This window comes from Ictalurus furcatus, chromosome 29 (genome assembly GCF_023375685.1).
Source record: "Ictalurus furcatus strain D&B chromosome 29, Billie_1.0, whole genome shotgun sequence".
Lineage (NCBI taxonomy): Eukaryota > Metazoa > Chordata > Actinopteri > Siluriformes > Ictaluridae > Ictalurus > Ictalurus furcatus.
This window is the reverse complement of record NC_071283.1, coordinates 2,343,109-2,364,236: the sequence shown is the minus strand read 5'-3', so window position 1 is coordinate 2,364,236 and position 21,128 is coordinate 2,343,109. Positions and strand designations below refer to the sequence as shown.

The following is a 21,128-nucleotide window of genomic DNA, read 5'->3' as shown; positions in this document are numbered from 1 at the left end:
CGCAGGCAGCATCTACACAGGAAGAGGAAAGATATTTAGTATTTTTTAAACACGTTTTTAGTACACAACAAACTGTATATTGAGCCTGGAGTTCTCTGCTTCGACCACAAGGGGGCAGCAGAGTATAATGAGTGTGATGCCATGACATACACACTGCCTCAAAACACACACGCACCGGAGGTGGGCAGACGGGGTAGTGCTGCTGGCTGCTGAAGACCACTGAGCAGGCGGGCACCTGCTGCTGAGAGGAGCATGCTGGGATATGCTGTCCCGTACAGAGAGGAGGCGGGAGGCCAGCTGCCATTGGAGACACGGTGTACGATACGGGGACTGTACCCTGAGGAAGCTACCACACACACACACACACACACACACACACACACACACACACACTCATCATTCTGCACCAACTACACACCCAGGACACAATTTTTGACCTTCATCACGACATGACCGCCATCTTACCTGCTCGTGGAGGTCCATGACCACTGTGCCTTGCTGCTGTGGATGAAGTAGCCGTGGCGACAATGCAGGAGGGTGGAAGGCGCGGGGCTCGTCGGTACCAGCCGGCGGGTGAGGGGGCATGGTCGGGCCGTACGAGTGAAGAGGGTGTGTGTGAGGATGAGGAGGGTGGCGGTAGTTCTCATCCTGGGGGCCGCCGGGGGAACCGTGATGGAGCCGAGAGAGGCGCTCGCGCCGGGCACGCTGACGTCGCACTGGAGGGCTGACGCACCACAGAGGGAAGATCGCCGTCGTCATCATCATCATCATCATCATTCACTATTAACACCATCATCAAAATCTACATCAGTGTACCTGCGTCTGTGCCTGGCGGGTGTGTGACAGCGCTCCGAGTGATAATGCGAGTGAGGATAGGGGTGTGGTCTGCGACTGGGCGGGAGCTCCCACGGTCTGATGGGCGGTGAGGGTGTTGAGGGCGGAGCCGAGGCCAACTCTAACACAGACTGCTGCGAGAGCCGCTGGCGCTTCGGACTGGGGGAGTCCTCCGTCTGCGAGAGCGAGAGCGAGAGAGAGAGAGAGAGAGAGAATACACAGAGTTACTACTGAAGCATTATTTACTTTTTACAGGCGATGGGTGTACACACACACACACACACACACACACACACACACACACACACACACACCTGCTGAAGTATAAATGGACAGACAGATAATAAAGCGTTAAAATAGACTATATCCTTCCTTCCATTCATCTCCATACCTCATCAGCACTTCCTTAATCCCACCCATTATAAATCAGATCTGTTCATTACTCCATCCATCCATCCGTCTACAAACCCATCCATCATTCATCCATCCATCCATTCATTCATTCATCCATCAATCCATCCACAAACCCATCCATCCATCCATCAATCCATCCACAAACCCATCCATCCATCCATCAATCCATTCATTCATCCGTCAATCCACCCATCCGTCTACAAACCCATCCATCCATCCATCCATCCATCAATCCATCCACAAACCCATCCATCCATCCATCCATCCATCCGTCAATCCATCCATCCGTCTACAAACCCATCCATCAATCAGCAGTTCAGCCATAAACCCATTAATTGGTTTATCTACACATGAATTCATCCATCCATCCATTTATCTATAAATCCATCCATCATCTATCTACATCCGTCCATCTATAAATCCACGTATAAACCTCAACAAATCCATCCATCTATAAATTCATCCAACCATAAGTCTTATCCATCTTCTAACCCAGCCACCCATCTATCAATCCATCCCTCAATCCATCCATCCCTCTGTAATTCCATGCACCCATCTATCCCTCTATAAGTCCTTCCATCCATCCGTCTATAAACCTATCCATGTATTAAACGTACGAAGAAGCAGACTTCTAGCACGACCATGTCACGAACCTCCTCGTTTTCCAGCGGACTGCAGACCCAGAAAGAGGGATGTCACGAGAACCGATACTTCGGTACCAACGTTCTTAAAAACGTGACGGTACTTGTTTTTCTGCAGTAGCGTCAGTACCGTTACTAATGAAAGTACCGAGGTTGCGATTCTTCCGGACCTGAAGGGGGCAGCAAATACACGCAAGTGTTTTAGTCGGTCCACAAGTGGTGAACAACAACAACAACAACAACAACAACAACAACAACAACTACAAGCACACGGGGGGAAAAACTACAGAGGATTAGCTCCGCCCCGACTCGCTGAGAGGAAAGGTGGTATGGAACATGGAAACACTTCGCATTCGAGGTGGATGACAACAAACATATAATTGATGCTGTGAAGCCGGTGTGTAACCGATGCCATCGTTCATTTCAAACAAAGCGAGGAAACACCTGGAATTTGGTGACGCACCTGAAAGACGGTCCTGTATTATGTGTGTTTGAGGCAGCTGCGCTGAAACCAGCTAACGTTACGCTCCGTGTAATGCTAGCGATAGCCAGTTATTTGTTAACGACGCTAACACACTGCGATGTTATAAACTACCTCCTAATGTTCCACCGTGCATCGCCATTCAGCCCGGGTCCTGTCAGATACATGTAGCCCAACGTCACTAATAATTATTCACATGCTCATGCTTTTAATAAATCTTTTTGGCCTGCCACCAGATCAGGGAATTTAAACTAATGCTTGCGTTCAGAGCAGACGGGGCGAGTGACCGTCAATACAACATTCATCAATGCGATCAACAGCAAGCTAAGCAATACAGAAGAGGAGTGTGTATCTGTACACACACACACACACACACACACACAACTAATTCCACCAATCCAACCTAAAGTCATTTCCTGAATACGACACCACCGCCTTCTGTTGCCTTGGGACGGCGTGAGGTCACTTCCTGTAACTGTAAGGAAACCCAGGGTGTGGGGAGGGGCTGTTGCGCAACAGATGCACGCACGCTCGCACACACACACACACACACACACACACACACACACACACACACACACTCAGGGTGAGTAAAATCCAGCTTGAGTGTGACGCTGAAATGACACATTTCTGGTGTCGGCGTCAGTGGAGCGCAAAACACACTAATCCACTCCATCTACAGCACGATGCGTCTCTTTACGGGAACTCACTGAGTCATGAGGAGCTTTCACAACCGCTCACACAGGGCACACGCCCACGCTCTCACACACACACACACACAGGGAGACACAGAGAGAGAGACAAAAAGAGATAAAGACAGAGAGAGACCATACAAGAGACAAGGCAAAGAGAGAAAGTACAAAAACTAAGAAATTTAGACTATCATCGATGGAGAAATACACACACACACACTTACTATACACGCACACACTAACTATACACACACACTAACAATACACACACACACACACACACACACTATACACACACACACACACTAACTATACCCAAACTACACTTACTATACACGCACACACTACACGCACACTATCAATACACACACACACTCTGCGCACCCAAACACACGCGCACACGTTGTGGGTGGTAAATTTCACACAGACCATCAGGTCGTAGCCGTCAACACCTCGGTGTGCGTGCGCATGTTTCCGTGTTTAATCACCAACAGGAAACAACTGAGGGACGAGATCCAGCACACACACACACACACGCACACGCGCACACACACGCACACACGCACACACACACGCTTTTTGGGTTGGTTTTTTTTTTTTTTTTTTTTTTTTAAAGACATACTATTTTTTTTTTTTTATATATATAAATGTGTCCCTAACCAGGTTCGGTGTAACGTTTCACACTCGCCTCCGTCTCAGTCCGCACACCGACACTCAATCTCTCCACACCTCCCTCCCCCCCCACCATTCTCCACACCTCTCTCCCTCCCCCCCTCTCTCCACACCTCCCTCTCCCTCTCGAAACACCCCCCCTCCCCCTCTCTCGCCTCCTCTTTCCCATCAGGCAGTGCAGAGAACGAGTGCACAGTCAAACCCCAAAGCAAACAACGTCCTGGTCCTGTACGGGCGTGCGCGTGAGTGTGCGAGAGTCGGTGTGTGTGTGTGTGTGTGTGTGTGTGTGTGTGTCGGAGAGACCCTGCGTTCACACTGGCATTAAACCGTGTTCAAAGAAACCAAGACCGGCATTCATTTTAAGGGTTCAAAAAGTGGTCCCGCTTCTCACAGCCACAACCTGGTGCGATAAACCCTCTCTGGCCACTTTATTAGGAACCCCCTATATATGCGCACACACACACACACGTGTATTCATGCGATCATCAACACACACGATCATGCAGGTATGGCTCATGAGCTCCAAACAAGGTTGACTGCGCTGCTCGCTACGCTGCACCTCACCGCCTGGAGCTGCAGATGAAACACACACTCGTGGCGTGAGCACGACGCGCGCATGCGGGATGACGAGGGGAAGGTGGAGAGACAGACAGAAGGGACGGGGCGTGGTCTCCGGGGAACAGGGTGGGGGGTATTAAAGTCGCTGAGGATGATGAGCTATGAACACACACTCGCCAGCCACCCAGCCTCAGGGCATTTACACACAACTAGCCCGCCCACACACACACACACACACACACACAGCCTTGAGGCATCTGCACATAACTAGCCCCTACACACACACACACACACACACACACACACACACACACACACAGCCCTGGGGCATTTAAACACAACAAGCCCTAGATTTAACCAGACAAATTCACTGCTATGAAGCGGCGTTACTACGACGACCCAGAAAGCAGATTTATTCCTCTTATACCACAGTGAATTTGCTGCTTGACAACTTCCCGACACTGGAGACTCCTTCCATAAACGCTAAACAAACATACTGTGCAAGATACGAAGCCGTGTGGTACTCCGTGTCCGTCCGAAGGCTTTTATCCCGGTCCGTCGTTAATAAATCACGGTTCTCCCTCCCGCTTGCCATCAGGACTTTTGCGAAAAAGTGAAACGAGTAACATTTAGCGACGCACGAAGCTGCACGGAAACACCTCACACCCCCCCTTCCTTCACACAACGCGCTCGCGGTCCGGAGACGGCGTCCGGTTCGATACGCCCGAAGCTACGCTCGGGGTTAAAAACCGGCTAATTAAAAGCGAACGAACCGAAACGGCGCACTCGCCGGCGTGAAACTGCAGCGCTGTGGTTGTACTCGTCTGTATTCAGTGCAGAAGGAAGTCGAGTTGTGAACAGGGAACTGGAGCGAAAACACAGCGCGCCACCGTGACCTCGGCTTATCGCCGCGGTCGTCTCGTGCTCGGTCCTTAACGTCGTTCGATGGGATAATTACATAATAAATAAATAAATAAAAACAAGAAAATAGCACCATTAATGAAAAAAGTCAAGAAATATAACAATTTTACATACATATACAAACCTCTAGCGTGTGTTTAGTGTGTGTGTGTGTGTGTGTGTGTGTGTACACTATAGAACTCTGTAGAACACTCACGCTATATTTACCTAGCCATCGTAGTGCTTTTCTTTCAGCATATATCCGACGAACATCCTTGGAGACAAACAGAAGGAAGTACGGGGTCAGAGTGCGGGGTCGGGCCTCGAGTTCACTTCCTGTCAGTCCTGTGCCTTGAACTTCCTGACCTCCGGGATAATTATAGCCACATTAACGACCCTAGCGCTAAGGTCAGGGCTCTTATCTGTACGCTCGTCCTTACATCAAGGCTGTGTGTGTGAAGAGCTACAGTGTAGAGGCTATTTTGTTCTCCCCCCCCCCCCAACCCTCATTATTTTTTTGCCCTTTTCTTTCTCTCCATGCCTCACTGCTGCCCTCCCTCCCTCTCTCTCTCTCTCTCTCTCTGACAGCCAAACCCATTTTGAGGCCGCCTCTACATTCTGAAGCGAGGAGAGCCTGTTCCTGCCTGTGTGGAAGCCCAGGAATGGAGAGGAATGGAGACACACACACACACACACACACACACACACAGTATCTTCAGCGCTCTATGTTTCAGGACCTCCCACGAGTCAATCTCCTTTTTCTGTGCTGTTAGTGAGAGCAGAATGTAGAGTTTTCACTCTGACCAACACACACACACACACACACACACACACACACTATAGTCTGGTAAAGACTGCTGTTTTCTTTTTAGTAGCTGGGAAGGCCATTTTCCCGCTCCATGAGAACAGCAGATGCATCAGCTGACTGAAGCAGAACCTTCAAGCTGAGCACACACACCCAAACACACCCAAACACACACACACACCCTTTCCACATTTTTATTTATTTTATTTAAATTGTGAGATGCCACTTCCTCCTTGCTCTCGCCCTCTCGCTCGTCCCGCTGCGTCCCCGCAGCTGGAGCTGAGATCATTAGCGCCTCTCCTCCTCTCCTCTCCTCTCCTCTCGTTTCTGACACTAGACCTCGTTCTTCCTCACCTTCTCCTTCTCCGCATCTTGGGAGCCTGGTACAATTTTCACTAATATATAATAAACAGAGTGATCTCCTCGTTACTGTACAGCAGGCTGCGTGATTGGTTGGCGTGACCGCACGGCGCTCATTTACATACTTCTCTAAATATTCACGAACGTGTCGACGTGCTAACGTGCCAGGAGAGCGTAGCTCCGTGTTTTCCCGCTTAGTTACGCGTTGACGAGTCAGCAAACTCATCACTATTCTGTTACTACCACTACTAGTAGTATTATTGCTAGTCTTACTACCACCAGTACTCCTGTTATTACTACTCATGCTACTAATACTAGTAGCATCACCACCCTTACTGCTATACAACTAGTACTACCATTACTGCTGCTATTAGTAGTACTACTCTTACTAGAATTACTATTCTTGCTACTAATACTACTTCTACTACGATACTACCATTTGTAGTGCTACTCGTATCACTCTTAAAACTTGATTTAACAAACAAATGTCTGCATGCTGATTGGCCTAAAACTAAATATACGCATACTCAACATACACGACTCATTTAAAAGCGAGCGCTACTCGCGTTCTCGTTCGTTCTGCGAGCGGCCATTTTGATTTGACGTATTAAAAAAAAAAACAAAAACATAAAAGCCCAAACCGAAGCCTTTTTACCTTATCTGTGGCGTCTGCGCAGGTCGGCTCGGAATGATAGTGATACACTCCTCCCATCGCTCCTGCAAACACACACACACACACGTAAGTACATGTTAATAATGTGCACAAGACGGTTTGCTAACAGTGGCAGAAAACCAGTTCAAAACCTCTTTGACGTTATTTTAACGCGTTCAGAAATTAATCAGCAAAAAGCAGATGAGTCGAGCATCCGGGTCACTTTGAGTAACGGTAATACGCCGTCCTAAACAACGTTAAAGTGCGTTCGTGTTTTGTACGCGCTGCATGTAGTCTTGTACTTGGATTTCATCAGATGAAGAGGAGGGAGTTGCCCTTGGATGCCATGAAACACACTGCTGTCCTTGGAGCAGAGGGGTGTGTGTGTGTGTGTGTATATATATATATATGTGTGTGTGTGTGGCAGTAGAATTCTTTTTGTTGCTTGATGCTGCCTAAGATCCGTCTCTCTCCTCACTCTGATGCTTGAAGACAGAATTAAGATGTGTGTGTGTGGGTTTTTTTTTGTGTGCATGCGCGAGTGTAACTAATTAAATCATCCTCTGTGCTTCTCAGCAAGAGTTTGATCTGTTGTGTTTCATCTCGGCATGGACTGATCTGAACCCGTCCGTAAGCCACAGCTCGGCATCGCAAACCCGACGTCGGGTGTGTGTGTGTGAGAGAGCGCGAGAGAGAGAGAGAGAGAGAGAGAGAGTGCGAGAGACAGACATTGTACTGCACCATGCAGCCTCTCGCGTGCTCTATTCCCTCTCTAACTTCTTTACATGCACACACACACACACACACACAAATAGCACACAACATCAACTTGACTCTAAATAAAGTGCACACACACACACACACACACACACACACATATGGAGTGGGGAAGAAGGACAAGAGGAAGGGGGAGAGACAGAACTAAGCAAGTAATATGTAAGCAGTTTAGTAATGAGATCAACACTACTACTAGTAGTAATGGTAGTACGCATAGCAGTAAGAACAGCAATACTAGTTATAGTAGTAAAGGTAGTAAGCAAAGCAATGAGAACAGTAGTAGTAATGGTAGTAAGCATAGAAATAAGATTAGGAGTAAGAGCAGTAACGAGTGTAGCCATAAGGTTAGCAACACTAGTAGTATTGCTACTACTAATACTAATACTAGTAGCAATAAGATTAGCGATGAGTATTTGCAAGATTAGTAATACTAGTAGTGGTATGTGTGGTAGTAATAGGACTAGCAATAACACTCATACTAGTAGTAATAGTACTAGGAAGGACTGTAATACTAGAAGTAGTCATGGTAAGCGTAGTAATAAGGTTAGGAGTACGAGTAGCCATGTTAGTACTAATACTAGCAGTATGTGTACTAGTAGAAGAACTAGCACGAATACTCGTAGTACTAGTGTATACTGGGTGTAGGAATAGTAGGAAGAATTGTAATCCTAGTCAGACCAAACTGTACTAGTAGGAAGTGTAGTAATACGGCTTTAGTAAGAGAGGGAATATTAGTAGTCATACTAGTAGTAGTAGATAGACTAGCAATGATGCTCATAGTAATAGTAGTAGTAGGAGTACTCGTTGTAAAAGTAATAGCAGGAGGCATATTATTATTACTAGTAGCACATGTTCTCGAATTAACGTCACGCTGTGAGCAGCACACTTATAAAGTCCAGGTGAAAGCCTGAACTTTAGGGTGAAACCCTAACCCTGGTAGTGATGTCACTCCTGGACGTCATGAAGAGCGGAGGTGGAGTTTCATCAGCCCCACTGAATGCTGGGAAATCCCTGCTACTTTAACAGCGTGTCTGATTCACCTCCGAGGCCGTGAGATCGACAGGACGCCAGGGTCTGAAGCGTCGAACTGGTGCGGGACGCCACTGAAACTAACGTATCGTCACAAACAGCCCCTCCCCCTTTTTTATTTATTTATTATTATTATTCAGAGATGGTTTGTTCCAGTTTGATCAGAACGTGTTGATTATTTTGAGAGAAGTGCTGGCTGCAAAGCGCAATAATAATAATAATAATAATAATAATAATAATAATAATAATAATAAACGACTAAATAAACACTAATGCTATAAAAGAAACGGCGGCAGCCATCTCGGTGCAGCGAAAGGGTTAAACGTAAGCGGTCCGGCCATGTCTCCCGACAGACAGCATCGGAGACGGACAGACACGGGGCAGACGGGACGCTACTGAAGACAGCGGAGAGACGGATGGAGAAATGAAAGGAAGGGGGGGCGTCTTGGATAGCCATGGGGGATGGGGAATGGGAAGAGAGAGAGAGAGAGAGAGAGAGAGAGAGAGACATTAAGGGGTTGAGGCATCCCCTCATGGCCGTTATTGATTTTGCTCAGAGCTCGAGAGTGCATCAGTTATTTCGATCCATTTCCGCCATCTTTCTACCCTTGCCCCCTTTTAGTCCCTCGCCCTCCCGCCCTCCCTCCCTCCCTCCGTCTGTCCCCCCACACGGTTTCACTCTCTCCTAATGCCAGTCATTAATAATACTCTCACACGCGCACACACCCGGTTCACCTGTCAAACTGTCCACACACACACACACATCCCCAACAGTCCTATAAATCAGTGTGGATGTGGGAATGAATGGACAAATGAATAAATATTTGGTTGGGGACGTACCACTAGCGCAGGAGCACGACGTCGTGTTGGCGTCGCGTCTGAACGCTTAGATCGGACACTCCGGTTTTATTATCGACGCGGTATCGGTGGTTTGAACTCGAACGCACAGTCGTCCTTTGATAACGAAGCAACCGGGTTTTAATTCTCACAGCATATTTCAAAACATGTGCGAGAGATCTGCACAACACACACAACACACACACACACACACACACAGGAAGGCTGTATGCGTTTGCCAGAGTGCTTTGCATAACTGTAACCCAACTGAATAGAAAGAAGCGACAAACAAACACAGTGCAGGAAAAGAGGAAGTAAATGGAAAGAGAGAGAGAGAGAGAGAGAGAGAGAGGGGAGGGAGGGAGAGAGAGAGAGAGAGAGAGAGAGAGAGAGAGAGGGGAGGGAGGGAGAGAGGGGAGGGAGGGAGCACTGAAGAGGTTTAACCTCTGAAACCCAACAGCAACAAATAGCCAGAGGAAAAGAGGACGGAGTTGGAAAAGCTGAAACCAGACCACAGAGAGAGAGAGAGAGAGAGAGAGAGAGAGAGTGAGAGAGAGAGAGAGAGTGAGAGAGAGAGAGAGAGTGTTTGGGCTAATGTTTCCTCTCTCTATTCAGCTTCCTCTCTCAGAGAGACAGAGACAGCTCTACCTGCACTATTTGCTCTGGCAACAATGTGATTTATAACAATCATGCCGATAAAACACTGTTGAATTGGGAGAGAGAGAGAGAGAGAGAGAGAGAGAGAAGGACAGAGCAAAAGAAAGACAGACAGAAAGAGACAGACAGGGAAAGAGAATGAAAGACAGACAGTGAGGGATAGAGAGGAAAAGAGAGAGAAACTGGATCAGAGAGAAAGAGAAAGCCAGAGAGAGAGAGAGGGAAAGAGAGATAGAGTGAGACAGAAAGGGAAAGAGACAGCCAGACAGAATGAGAAGGTGAGAGATAACAGAGATAACAGAGATGTAGAGAGAAAAGAGACAGAGAGGCAGAAAAAGAAAAAAAAGAGAGAGAAATACAGAGAGAGAGAGAGAGAGACACAAGATATCAGAACAGACACAGAGAGACAGACGGATGGTGAGAGAGACACACACATACATTACAAATTATCACACCCACTCTCCCTTTTCCTGTCTCTCCTGCTCTCCTTTTTCCCCTCCCTCTCTCTCTCTGCACTCTCGGCCTTTTTCTCTCGCTCCACCATGGGCCCCATGAAACGTGATTTGGTTTCACCCAAAGTTTCTCTCGTTTCGGCTGTTTTGCATGTGCGCTCACGCACACACTCGCGTTTGGTAAACGGGTAACATGACAACACGGGGCACGGGTCCTGGTTCTGACAGGAAGCTGGCTTTGCATTTTAAGAAAGGGCAGGGGTCTGGTCGGGGTCTAGTCAGGGACAGTTCCGATCTGCTCGGGGTCGGGGTCGAGTCTGATTTGCTCAGGGTCTTGTCGGGGACAGCTCTGATCTGCACGGGGTGTGATCTGATCTGCTCAGGGTCTGGTCAAGGACAGATCTAATCTGATCGGGGTCAGCGTCTAGTCGGGGACAATTCTGACCCGCTCAGGGGCGGGGACAGATCGGATCCGCTCAGGGGCGGGGACAGATCGGATCCGCTCAGGGGCGGGGACAGATCGGATCCGCTCAGGGGCGGGGACAGATCGGATCCGCTCAGGGGCGGGGACAGATCTGATCTGCCCAGGGTCTGATCTGATCTGCTCGGGGTTTGGGAAAACCCTACAAGAGCATCCTCTCGCTCTCCCAATCACAGTCAGACCAGCCAATCATGAGCGTCCGTGAGCTCGGGTATGCAGAAGAGACCAGACGGCACTTTCCTCCGAGCGTCTTACACTCAGTGTCTTAATTCTGTCACCGAAATGCCAGAACACTGACCTTTACTTCAACTTAATTTAATAATCCGTGAAAGATTAAAGCTCAACATTCGCTCTTAGACTTCTGAAGTGAGTTTCGGGCGAACGGGGCAACGTGGTGACGCTCCCGTCCGCGGCGGTGGCTCCGAGGAATCCCCAACGAGAATTTTATTTTTCCGGCAAAACGAAACTAACTCGCTGTGAAAATTCAGGTGAGAGTCGGGATTTATTCCTCCAGTAAAGGACTGAAACAGGTTCACTTGGTTAATCAGGAAGAGGAAGGGGGAATCGGGCGGTGCGCGGCTCGCTGGTCCGTTTCCCCGTCCAGCTCCGGAGTGGCCGGAACTGCTCGAGAGGTTGCCTGGAGACGCACAAAGGCAGGCGAAAACAAATAGCCCCCTTTGTTATGAAAATGGAGGAGTGTGGGAGTGTGGGAGCATGTGTGTGTGTGTGTGTGTGTGCGAGAAAGTGAAAATGAGAAGTGTTGATTTGAGTGAATGAAATACAAAGTGTTCATTCGAGCATCGTTCATGGTTTTAAATATCGACAAAATAAAAGCAGATCCATAAAACCCTGGCATTTTGGGCTGATGTTTGTGCGGGTGGAGACGGGAACACAGTGACCTGATCCAGGATCAGTTTCGGAACAGTGCGCCGATCAAACGGTGACGGCGTGACGAGGAACCTGGGGAAATATTAGATTTAGTTCGCGCGTCGTTCCTTCGTAGCATCCTGTAAACTCTTAATTATCACCTGACAAAGAGACGGCAGCGAGCGCTAATATAAAAACGCGCCTTGATTACTCAGACACGCATCCTTCACGTCCTCAGAGTTCACGAAGAACGGTACCCGGGCAGAGAGGTAAAAAGAATCTCTCTCTCTCTTAACCTCGCTCTATCGTCAGCGCTTCACGGGGACGGCTTTAAAGCAACGCTGACGGAAGGAGTCTCCAGTGTCAGAGAGAGAGAGAGAGAGAGAGAGAGAGAGAGAGAGAGAGAGAGAGAGAGCAATGGAGACAGAAAAAGACAGACAGAGAGGCCTAACAGAGACAGAAAGAGAGACAGGCGAAGAGAAGGGAGGCATAAAAAGACAAGAGAAAATAAGAAAGGAGAGAGAGAGAGAGAGAGAGAGAGAGAGGTCAGTGAAACAGAAAGACACAGATAAGGAGAGAAACGCAGACAGAAAGAACATAAAGAAAGATAAAAAGAAGACAGAGAGAGAGAAGGAGGCAGTAAAAGAGAAAGAAAGACAAAGAAGAGACACAGATAAGGAGAAAAATGCAGACAGAAAGAGACAGACAGAAAGAACGCGCGAGAGAGAGAGAAAAAGCTATGTAGACAATCGGAGAGGTCTGTTAGAGAGAGAGAGAGAGAGACACAAAAAAAGAAGGAAGCAGAGAAAGACACAAAGAGAGACCAGCAAAGAGAAGAAAGGAATAAAGAGACAGACAGACAGACAGACAGACAGACAGACAGAAAAGAAGACAGACAGATAGAGAGAGACCCAGACAGAAAGACAGAGGCAGAAAGAGAAGAGAGAGAAAGAAAACGATACACAGATAAAGACAGAGGGGGAAAAATGAGAGAGATCCAGACAGAAAAAGGGACAAAGACTGAAAGAGAGAGAGAGAGAAAGGCAGAAAGAGAGAGAGAGAAGCTTGTCGTTCCATCGATGATGTACACGACACTGTTGCATCGAGAGAAACTCGGCTTCACTGCACCCCGTCATCACTGATTAGTTTCCTATAAACAGCGTTCCTCCATGTCTACCATTCATTATATAAATATATACACAATCTTACAGCCTGCTCACTCACACACACACACACACACAACACACACACACACACACACACACACAGGGACAGAGTCTGAGATCTGATCTAAGGCCCTAATCCTCCAAACGAGCCGCAGTGACGAGTCACTTCCTACTGCAGAGCTGGTCAGATGAAGCGTAAAGATTAGATTTAGATCAGACCCAGGACGTATACGGCGTTTAGTTCTAACGCAGACATCACACTGAACTGGTGAACCGGTGAGGAAGTGAATCGACTCTGAATCGACTCGCCAGCAGGAAGTGATTCAAATATTATTTGTGATTTCTAAAAAAAACTTCTTTTTTTTTTTTTTTACATACAAATGAAATAAATAAATAAATAAAAACAGGAAATGAATCAGATCTCACTGGAAAACGGATCTCGGTGCGTATACAAGTCAGGGATGGTCTCCTGGACGCCTCCGCAGTGCCCGAGCGCATGGTGACGTGAGCACAAACCCCGCACCTCTCTCCCACAGCTGCCCTTCTTGAAGCACTCTTGAGGAAACGTGGAGGTGGAGCAGCAGCTCTGCGTCTCTGGACGGTGTGGCTCGGATAAGCCGCTCTAATTGGGCCTGGACCACGCTCGCTAATTAAACTAACACACCACACTGGGCCTCTTTATGTGCACCCAGAGTCCTCCCTTCTCTCTCGGTCAATGAGAGCGAGTCTTTTCGCCTCCACCTGCACGGGGTGGGGGGTGGGGGCACAGGAGGGAAACTAAATGAAAGAGCGGACGGTGCACCGAGTCTGGACCTGGCAGCGTCTTCAGAGGGACGCAGGAGGACAACGACATGTTCAGTGCTCAAGAGCAGACGGACGGGAGTGCTCACAGGTGCCAGGTGCCTGAGAACAGACACGCATGTACACGCACACACACACACACACTCCTATTATCTGTAGTAAATACAGTATAGACAGATAAAGAGAGAGAGAGAGACAGACAGTGAATGAGCGAAACACAGAGTGAGAGACAGAACGAGCGCGAGATTGTGAGAAAGACAGACAGTGAGTGAGAGAGACAGGGAGAGGGAGAGAGAAAGAGTGAGAGACAGACAGAGAGAGCAATTAAGAGAAAGACAGACAGTGAGTGAGAGAGACAGGGAGAGACAGAGAAAGAGTGTGACAGAGAGAAAGAGAGTGAGATAGAAAAGAGTAAGTGAGACAGCGCGAGCGTGAGACAGCGCGAGCGTGAGACAGCGCGAGCGTGAGACAGCGCGAGAACTAAACGATCCTACAGGGAACTGATTAACCAACTGGTTCTCCTCTGATAAAAATATGACACCTATAGCAGAACAGCTCTCTAGAGGCCTGCTACTGTCCGTGTGCACGTGTGTGTGTCTGTGTGTGCACGTGTCTGTGTGCGCGTGTGTGTGTGCGCGCGCGCTCTCAACGGCCACATCTCCAAACGTCTCACACTGATAATGAAACAGAATAAAGAAAAGGTTCAGCAAGCAACGTTCGGGAGGGAGCATAACGATGGCAGGAAGGACAGAACGGTCAGAGAGGAGGGAGAGGGGAGAGAGAGAGAGGGGAGAGAGAGAGGGGAGAGAGGAGAGAGAGAGAGAGAGAGAGGAGAGAGAGGAGAGAGAGGAGAGAGAGAGAGAAGAGAGAGGAGAGAGAGAGAGAGGGAGAGAGAGGAGAGAGAGGGGAGAGAGGGGAGAGAGAGGGGAGAGAGAGAGGAGAGAGAGAGTCAGAGAGAGAGAGGGGAGAGAGAGGGGAGAGAGAGAGAGGAGAGAGAGAGAGAGAGAGGAGAGACAGAGAGAGAGAGGGAGAGGAGAGAGAGAGAGAGAGAGGAGAGACAGAGAGAGAGAGAGAGAGAGAGAGAGAGGAGAGAGAGAGAGAGGGGAGAGAGAGAGGGGAGAGAGAGGGGAGAGAGAGAGAGAGGGGAGAGAGAGAGGGGAGAGAGAGGAGAGAGAGAGAGAGGGGAGAGAGAGAGGGGAGAGAGAGGAGAGAGAGAGAGAGGGGAGAGAGAGAGGGGAGAGAGAGGAGAGAGAGAGAGAGGGGAGAGAGAGAGGGGAGAGAGAGGGGAGAGAGAGAGGGGAGAGAGAGGGGAGAGAGAGAGAGGAGAGAGAGAGAGAGAGAGGAGAGACAGAGAGAGAGGAGAGAGAGAGGAGAGAGAGAGAGAGAGAGGAGAGACAGAGAGAGAGAGAGAGGAGAGAGAGAGAGGAGAGAGCACACGTGAGCTGAATTTGTTCTGTATTGTGAGCAGATGGTGTTGAACTCGGGGGATTTCACTGTGCTGAGCTCTCCTCGTTATCAAAGCCGTCTCTTTGATCCCGGTCGATATCTCTCCTTTGCTCGCTCTCTCTCCCCCTCTCTCTCTCTCTCTCTCTCTCTCTCTCACACAGCACACTCACTATATCCTTTGGTCAATATCTCTCTCTCTCTCACATACACAGTAATGTTACAGGTGAGGCTAATCTGTGTGCACACAGTCTGCACATAAAACAACACAAATGTATGAAAAAAAGGAAACAAATGCTGATGACAGGAACATGAGCACACACACACACACACACACACACACACACACACAGCTGGTGGACGAGGGTAGAAGCAGCAGCAGCAGCAGCAGCAGCAGCAGGCAGGTATTTCCAGTCCGGGGTTAATCAACCGCGAGTGTGTGTGTGTGTGTCTCTGTTCTTTCTGAGTTCCTATGTAAACTCAGGTGTGCTTACCCATTGATTGCTTTATGTGATCGAACACACACACACACACACACACGTGAGGTCTCTAAAGTGGGAAAAGTTGTGTCTGGGTTTGTGTGTGTGTGTGTGTAAACAGTTGTGACTCACTACGCCTGGTCAAAGCTGTGATGCAGCTGGGAAATGCTTTTGTTTCCCCCCCCCCACATCGGGCAAGAACAACCTTTAAACTCCTACTCACCGACATTCAAAACCACTCGCACACGAAAAATAACTACAAGCAACCAGAAGTACAACCACCAGAGAAAGAAACTACGGTTGCTACGGTTTATTGATCACGTAGCTATTTTACCGTAACACGCTGCACGCTGGCGTGACGTGACTCCACGCTGTAACCGCAGAGCTCCCGCGTGTACGGCCGTCCGTCCCGGCGCTTTTCTTTCGCCAATCTGCACGCACTTAAGGCGGGCGATCTTTCCACGCAGGTACGTGAAAACTCCGATCATTTTTTAAAAAAATAAATCATAAATAAAGAATTTTCACAAAAATTAGCTACTAACTAATCTCGCTACTAACTTAGTTACTTATTTAATTTATTTTTGCATGTAGCTATTTTCCAGGCAACTCAAACACGTTTGGATTGGACAGCTCTTATTCACCGGATTATAGCAGAGAAGAAGGAACGAAAAAGAAAAAGACAACGTATTATACAGTCTCGAAGTCTACGCACCCCGATTAAAGAGCCGAGAATAACAACACTCACGCGCTTTCTCAGCCTTATCGTCAACGTGGCTCGATCGAGGCAAGTTTTGAACTCCAGTTACGAGGAGCTCGTACGTACGGGAAGATTATAAACAACTATTACTGTTTTCCAAGGTTTGCGGTGGGACGTTTTAGAGAAGCAGCGTAGATGAAACGTGCGGTGAAACCACTTCTATCCAATCACGCGCGTCCGTGTCCACGTCCGACTGCGAAAGCCAACAAACTTCTTTTTTTCTTTTCTTCCCCAAAACCCAAGCCACCCAAAGACACACCGAGAACAGAAGACGAGATTGAACGACGGAGGATAATCGAATCCAGTCACCGGGCCAATTATTAACTCGGAGCCAAAGACACATCACAGAGCGATTGTCTACGACTTGCCCCTGCGAGGGGGAAAACCCGGCCGGCTATATTTATCCTACGGGAAATAAAATTCTGAAGCGGGAGCGGTTACTGACATGGAGGTCCGCTCAGTGGAGTAATTTCGCTTGAATGAGGAGGAATCTACACTGGAGAAGTAAAAAGAAAAAAAAAAAAAAAAAAAAAAAGATAAACCTGCTGAATCCTTGATTGTGATTGGTCGGGAGGAGTTGATTAACTTTCCATAACAGCAAATCGATACATTTTAATCGAGATGACTCCAAACAATTCTGGTGTTACTCAGCTAAACTGAACTGCCCCCCCCCTCCGGTCACCATCGTTATCGTTTCATTTCTCGAAAAAGTGAACCTCTTCTTCGAATCTCACGTTTTCACACACCACACACAGCACGAGTGTTGAGATGAAGCTGTTAAACGGTAGAGCTGCAGGCAGCGGTGTGGGCTTTAAAAGAACAGAAAGAAAGAAAGAAAATAAGAGAGAGAGAGAGAGAGAGAGAGAGAGAGAGAGAGAGAAAAAAAGAGAAGGTTGTTCTGTCATGACGCCACATTTCAGGCAGGCTGTGCGTCAAACCGTATTCGCAACCCACGACTAACAGGGACGTCTCGGCCGAGCCTTACACACACAGACACACCGGTTGCAGACCCGATACCGATACTCGGGATGAGATCGGACGTCCGCTCGTGCGAGGAGGCTCGGATCTCGCGCAGAAAAGAGAAAACACCTTCGGAATCTCTTCGGAAACTGTCCTGATCCGCACCTGGCAAGTTACTTCACGGGGTCCCGAACTGAATGTCGTAAAAACAAAATGGCCGACAAAACGGCTCGACTGCGTTGAGCTGCTCATCGAAGCAGCGACTGTCTCAGAAAGAAGCAAGAGCAGGATCTAATCTAAAGGAAACGCAACTACAAACGGATTTAAAAATAAAAATTGAGTCCACAAACCGTCACAGTATAACAGGAACAATATAAAAATAATCCGCTTCTCGTACGCCGTCACCCTGTCGTTTATTCGTTTCCTACAACAGCACACCCAGGTGATGTTAATTAACGCGGTAGGTAAATAAATAAATAAATAAATAAATAAATAAATACATAAATAAGAGCTGTACCTGCTCCTCCTGGGCTCCTGTGCGCTCCGGGACCTGGATGCCGGTGTCCGCCGGGGGAGAGCACGCCGGGGGGCGGCCGCAGATTCTCCGGGTGTCCATGAGCCCCGAGCACCGCGCATGCGCCGCTCAGCTGGTGCTGCTGATGATGATGATGAAGATGATGATGATGGTGATGATGATGGAGGTTTGCGCCCGGACTCCCTGCGCCACTGTTCGCGCCAGCGCTCTGATAGAATCCGGAGCGCGAGCGGGACCGAGTCCTGGGCGGCTCGGTGGCCATGGGCTGGGGTGAGTGCGCCGGGGGAGACGGGTGAGAAGGGTGTGACGGGTGAGAGGGAGCCGCTGAGGAGGCGGAAACCCCGTGCACGCTGGATAGTCTGTCCGCGACTAGGGCCGCCTCCGTTGCGCTGTACTCGCCTTCTGGAGCGCGCTTGGGCACACGCTCGGCCCCGGCAAGGACTCGGGGACGCACACGGGGCTCGGGAGTCGCTGGCGGCGCACCAGTAGCCGCGATGGGCATTTCCTTTACGCTGGGGTGTGGAGGCGCTCTCTCTCTCTCTCTCTCTCTTTCCTCTTCCTCTCTCTTTTTTCTCCTCTATATACACCTCTGTCTGTCCCTTTTTCCCCCCTCCACTTCTTCCTTCCTCCTCCGCCAAAGCAGTAAACAAAAATCTGTCGAGAATAATAACAAAGTTAAACTTACCACACAGAATTAAACATTTGCTAGTTTAAAAGAAATAAAGTAAATATGAACGCTGGGCGGTGGGACCGGCTCTCACGTCTTCATCTGCCCCCCTTTTGTTTTGGTGCGTCTTAAAACGTCAAAAAAAAAACCCACACACAACTTATAAACATTCTGTACGTGTATACACGTTATATGTATATATGGGTTTTAGATATCGCGTATAAAAGATGTGTAATTATATACAAACAGCTCCTGTGTGTGTGTGTGTTCGTTAATCCCACACAAGTAACGTCGCGTTACAGCTAGCTAGCACGCTAGCACATACGCTCATCGATTCATACACAATAAATAGTTCTATTATCCATCGCGTTTCATTCAAGTCCATCACACACACGCACGTACATACATACAAAAAGTATATTTGAACATTTATTCCATTACAACAACGACATAAGGAAGTTTGAGCACTTCCACGGAACCTTTTTCCCCCCCTCTTCTTCTTCTTCTTTTAGCTAGCTAGCTGCGTCCTAAGGCTAGTTCGCGTTAGCTAGCATAAACACAGCGCGAGCGCACCAACGTCACCACAAACCAAGAAAGCTCCCCCGAACACACAAACGATACACTACTCATGTTCGGGTTTGTTTGTTTGTTTCCCCCCTACCAACTAGGTTTTTTCAATTTAAATTTAAACAATGATATATTTATCTGTGTTTTTCAAACCGACGTGAACCTAAACTCAACGGCTAGAAGCTAAGCTCGCGAGCTAGTCCATTTAGACCGTAAAAAAAAAAACAACAACAAGTCGCTAAGAAATGCCTTCGCGGTGTTTAAACAGTCCTTAAAATGTAGAAATGTTATATTATTTTAGAGTAAATATATACCAGAATAGAAATGTAGAAATTTCTGCTTTATATAATCAGAAGGGTGATGATCTAAAATAAAAAGCGTTGCCCGGTGTGAGGTATTTAAAGGGAGGAGGGGGGGTTAGCTTAACCTCTCTCTCTCTCTCTCTCTCTCGCTCTCTCTCTAAATGATCCCGAATAAAAAAAAAAATCAATGTCTAAAACAGCAGGACTTCATCCGTCTCTCACTACTGAAGCCAAAAACAGGACAAAACACCAAACTGAGAACACAGCTCATTACATTCCTAATAATAAGAAGAAGAATAATAATAAATCACCTTACCGATTCTATATAACCGAAACGGAATAAATCCCAAACTCCAGCGTCGGGGTCATGTGTGTGTATGTGTATATGTGTGTATTTTTTCCCCCTAAAAGCTCCGTTCCCGTGTTCGCCCAGACCGACGGCGCTGATTAAAATGTGACAGAGACCATCAACGGGGATTTTCACGTTTCCAACCGAGAGAAGACCAGACTAAATGCACACGGAGAGAATCGCACGCGGACGTTGTTGTTGTAGTCGTGCCGGAGCCGAATGAAGCCGAGTGGAGCCGAGTGGAGCCGAATGAAGCCGAGTGGAGCCGAATGAAGCCGAGTGGAGCCGAATGCGCCCGACTGGCTGAGGCGAGTGGGAAGTCGGGTAAATAAAATGGACGCCGTTCCAAACGCGTCTCAAGCCCTATTCGGAACGGATTAGTTTGTCAGCAGGACGTCTGTAATACATTATTCTTTTACACGTTTCCCCTGTTGATAAAACTCTTGCAGAAATAAAATGACCACATTTGGAGTGGGTTTCTAAAAGAAATGTATTTTCTACAAACTCAGAAGTTTGCCTCACATGGTCATGTGATCTTTCTCCATTCAAAACATGGTGGCCGGTCATAATCAAAATCAAAATGTATATAATCAAAAGTATATACACAACAATATAACAATAGAAACCAACACAGGAATTCTGGTTTCCACTACAAGTACTATTACAAACCATCGGTTGTTAAGCATTAAAACCATTGCCCAAATAGTTTACACTACATAGGACGTGTTAAGGATGTATGTCCTTAATGGTATCCACTAGACATAACATGTCACCAATGGAAGGCAACAAACTACCAGTAGAGACCCAGAGGGAGCATTAGAGTTTCCGTTGAAACAATACAATTCCCATTAAAACCGTTATAAATGCTATGAGGGTTTCTGTTGTTTTTTTTGCAGCAGGATCATTTTTCATTATGTGACTCTGGAAGTGGTTTAATATCTCGGGGAGGGTCACTGATACACTCGTAATAAGATTAAACACAGCAAGTCGCAT

General features: G+C 47.8%; 1 protein-coding gene across 2 annotated transcripts in view; it reads right to left on the bottom strand.

Annotated features, from left to right (window-relative positions):
* Window positions 1-20,264, bottom strand: part of rnf38 (ring finger protein 38) — a 22,499-nt gene extending 2,235 nt beyond the window's left edge. The window contains exons 1-7 of one of the 2 annotated variants that reach the window (XM_053619127.1): window positions 20,103-20,264; window positions 18,233-18,904; window positions 7,013-7,074; window positions 817-1,010; window positions 466-724; window positions 176-346; window positions 1-12 (exon numbers count right to left, since the gene is read on the bottom strand). The exon at window positions 1-12 is cut by the window's left edge and continues 168 nt beyond it. In XM_053619127.1, the coding sequence (XP_053475102.1) occupies window positions 1-12; window positions 176-346; window positions 466-724; window positions 817-1,010; window positions 7,013-7,074; window positions 18,233-18,752 (1,218 nt within the window). In that variant the 5' untranslated portion in view covers window positions 18,753-18,904; window positions 20,103-20,264. The other variant, XM_053619128.1, reaches the window with a different exon arrangement.
* Window positions 20,265-21,128: the final 864 nt, after the last annotated feature.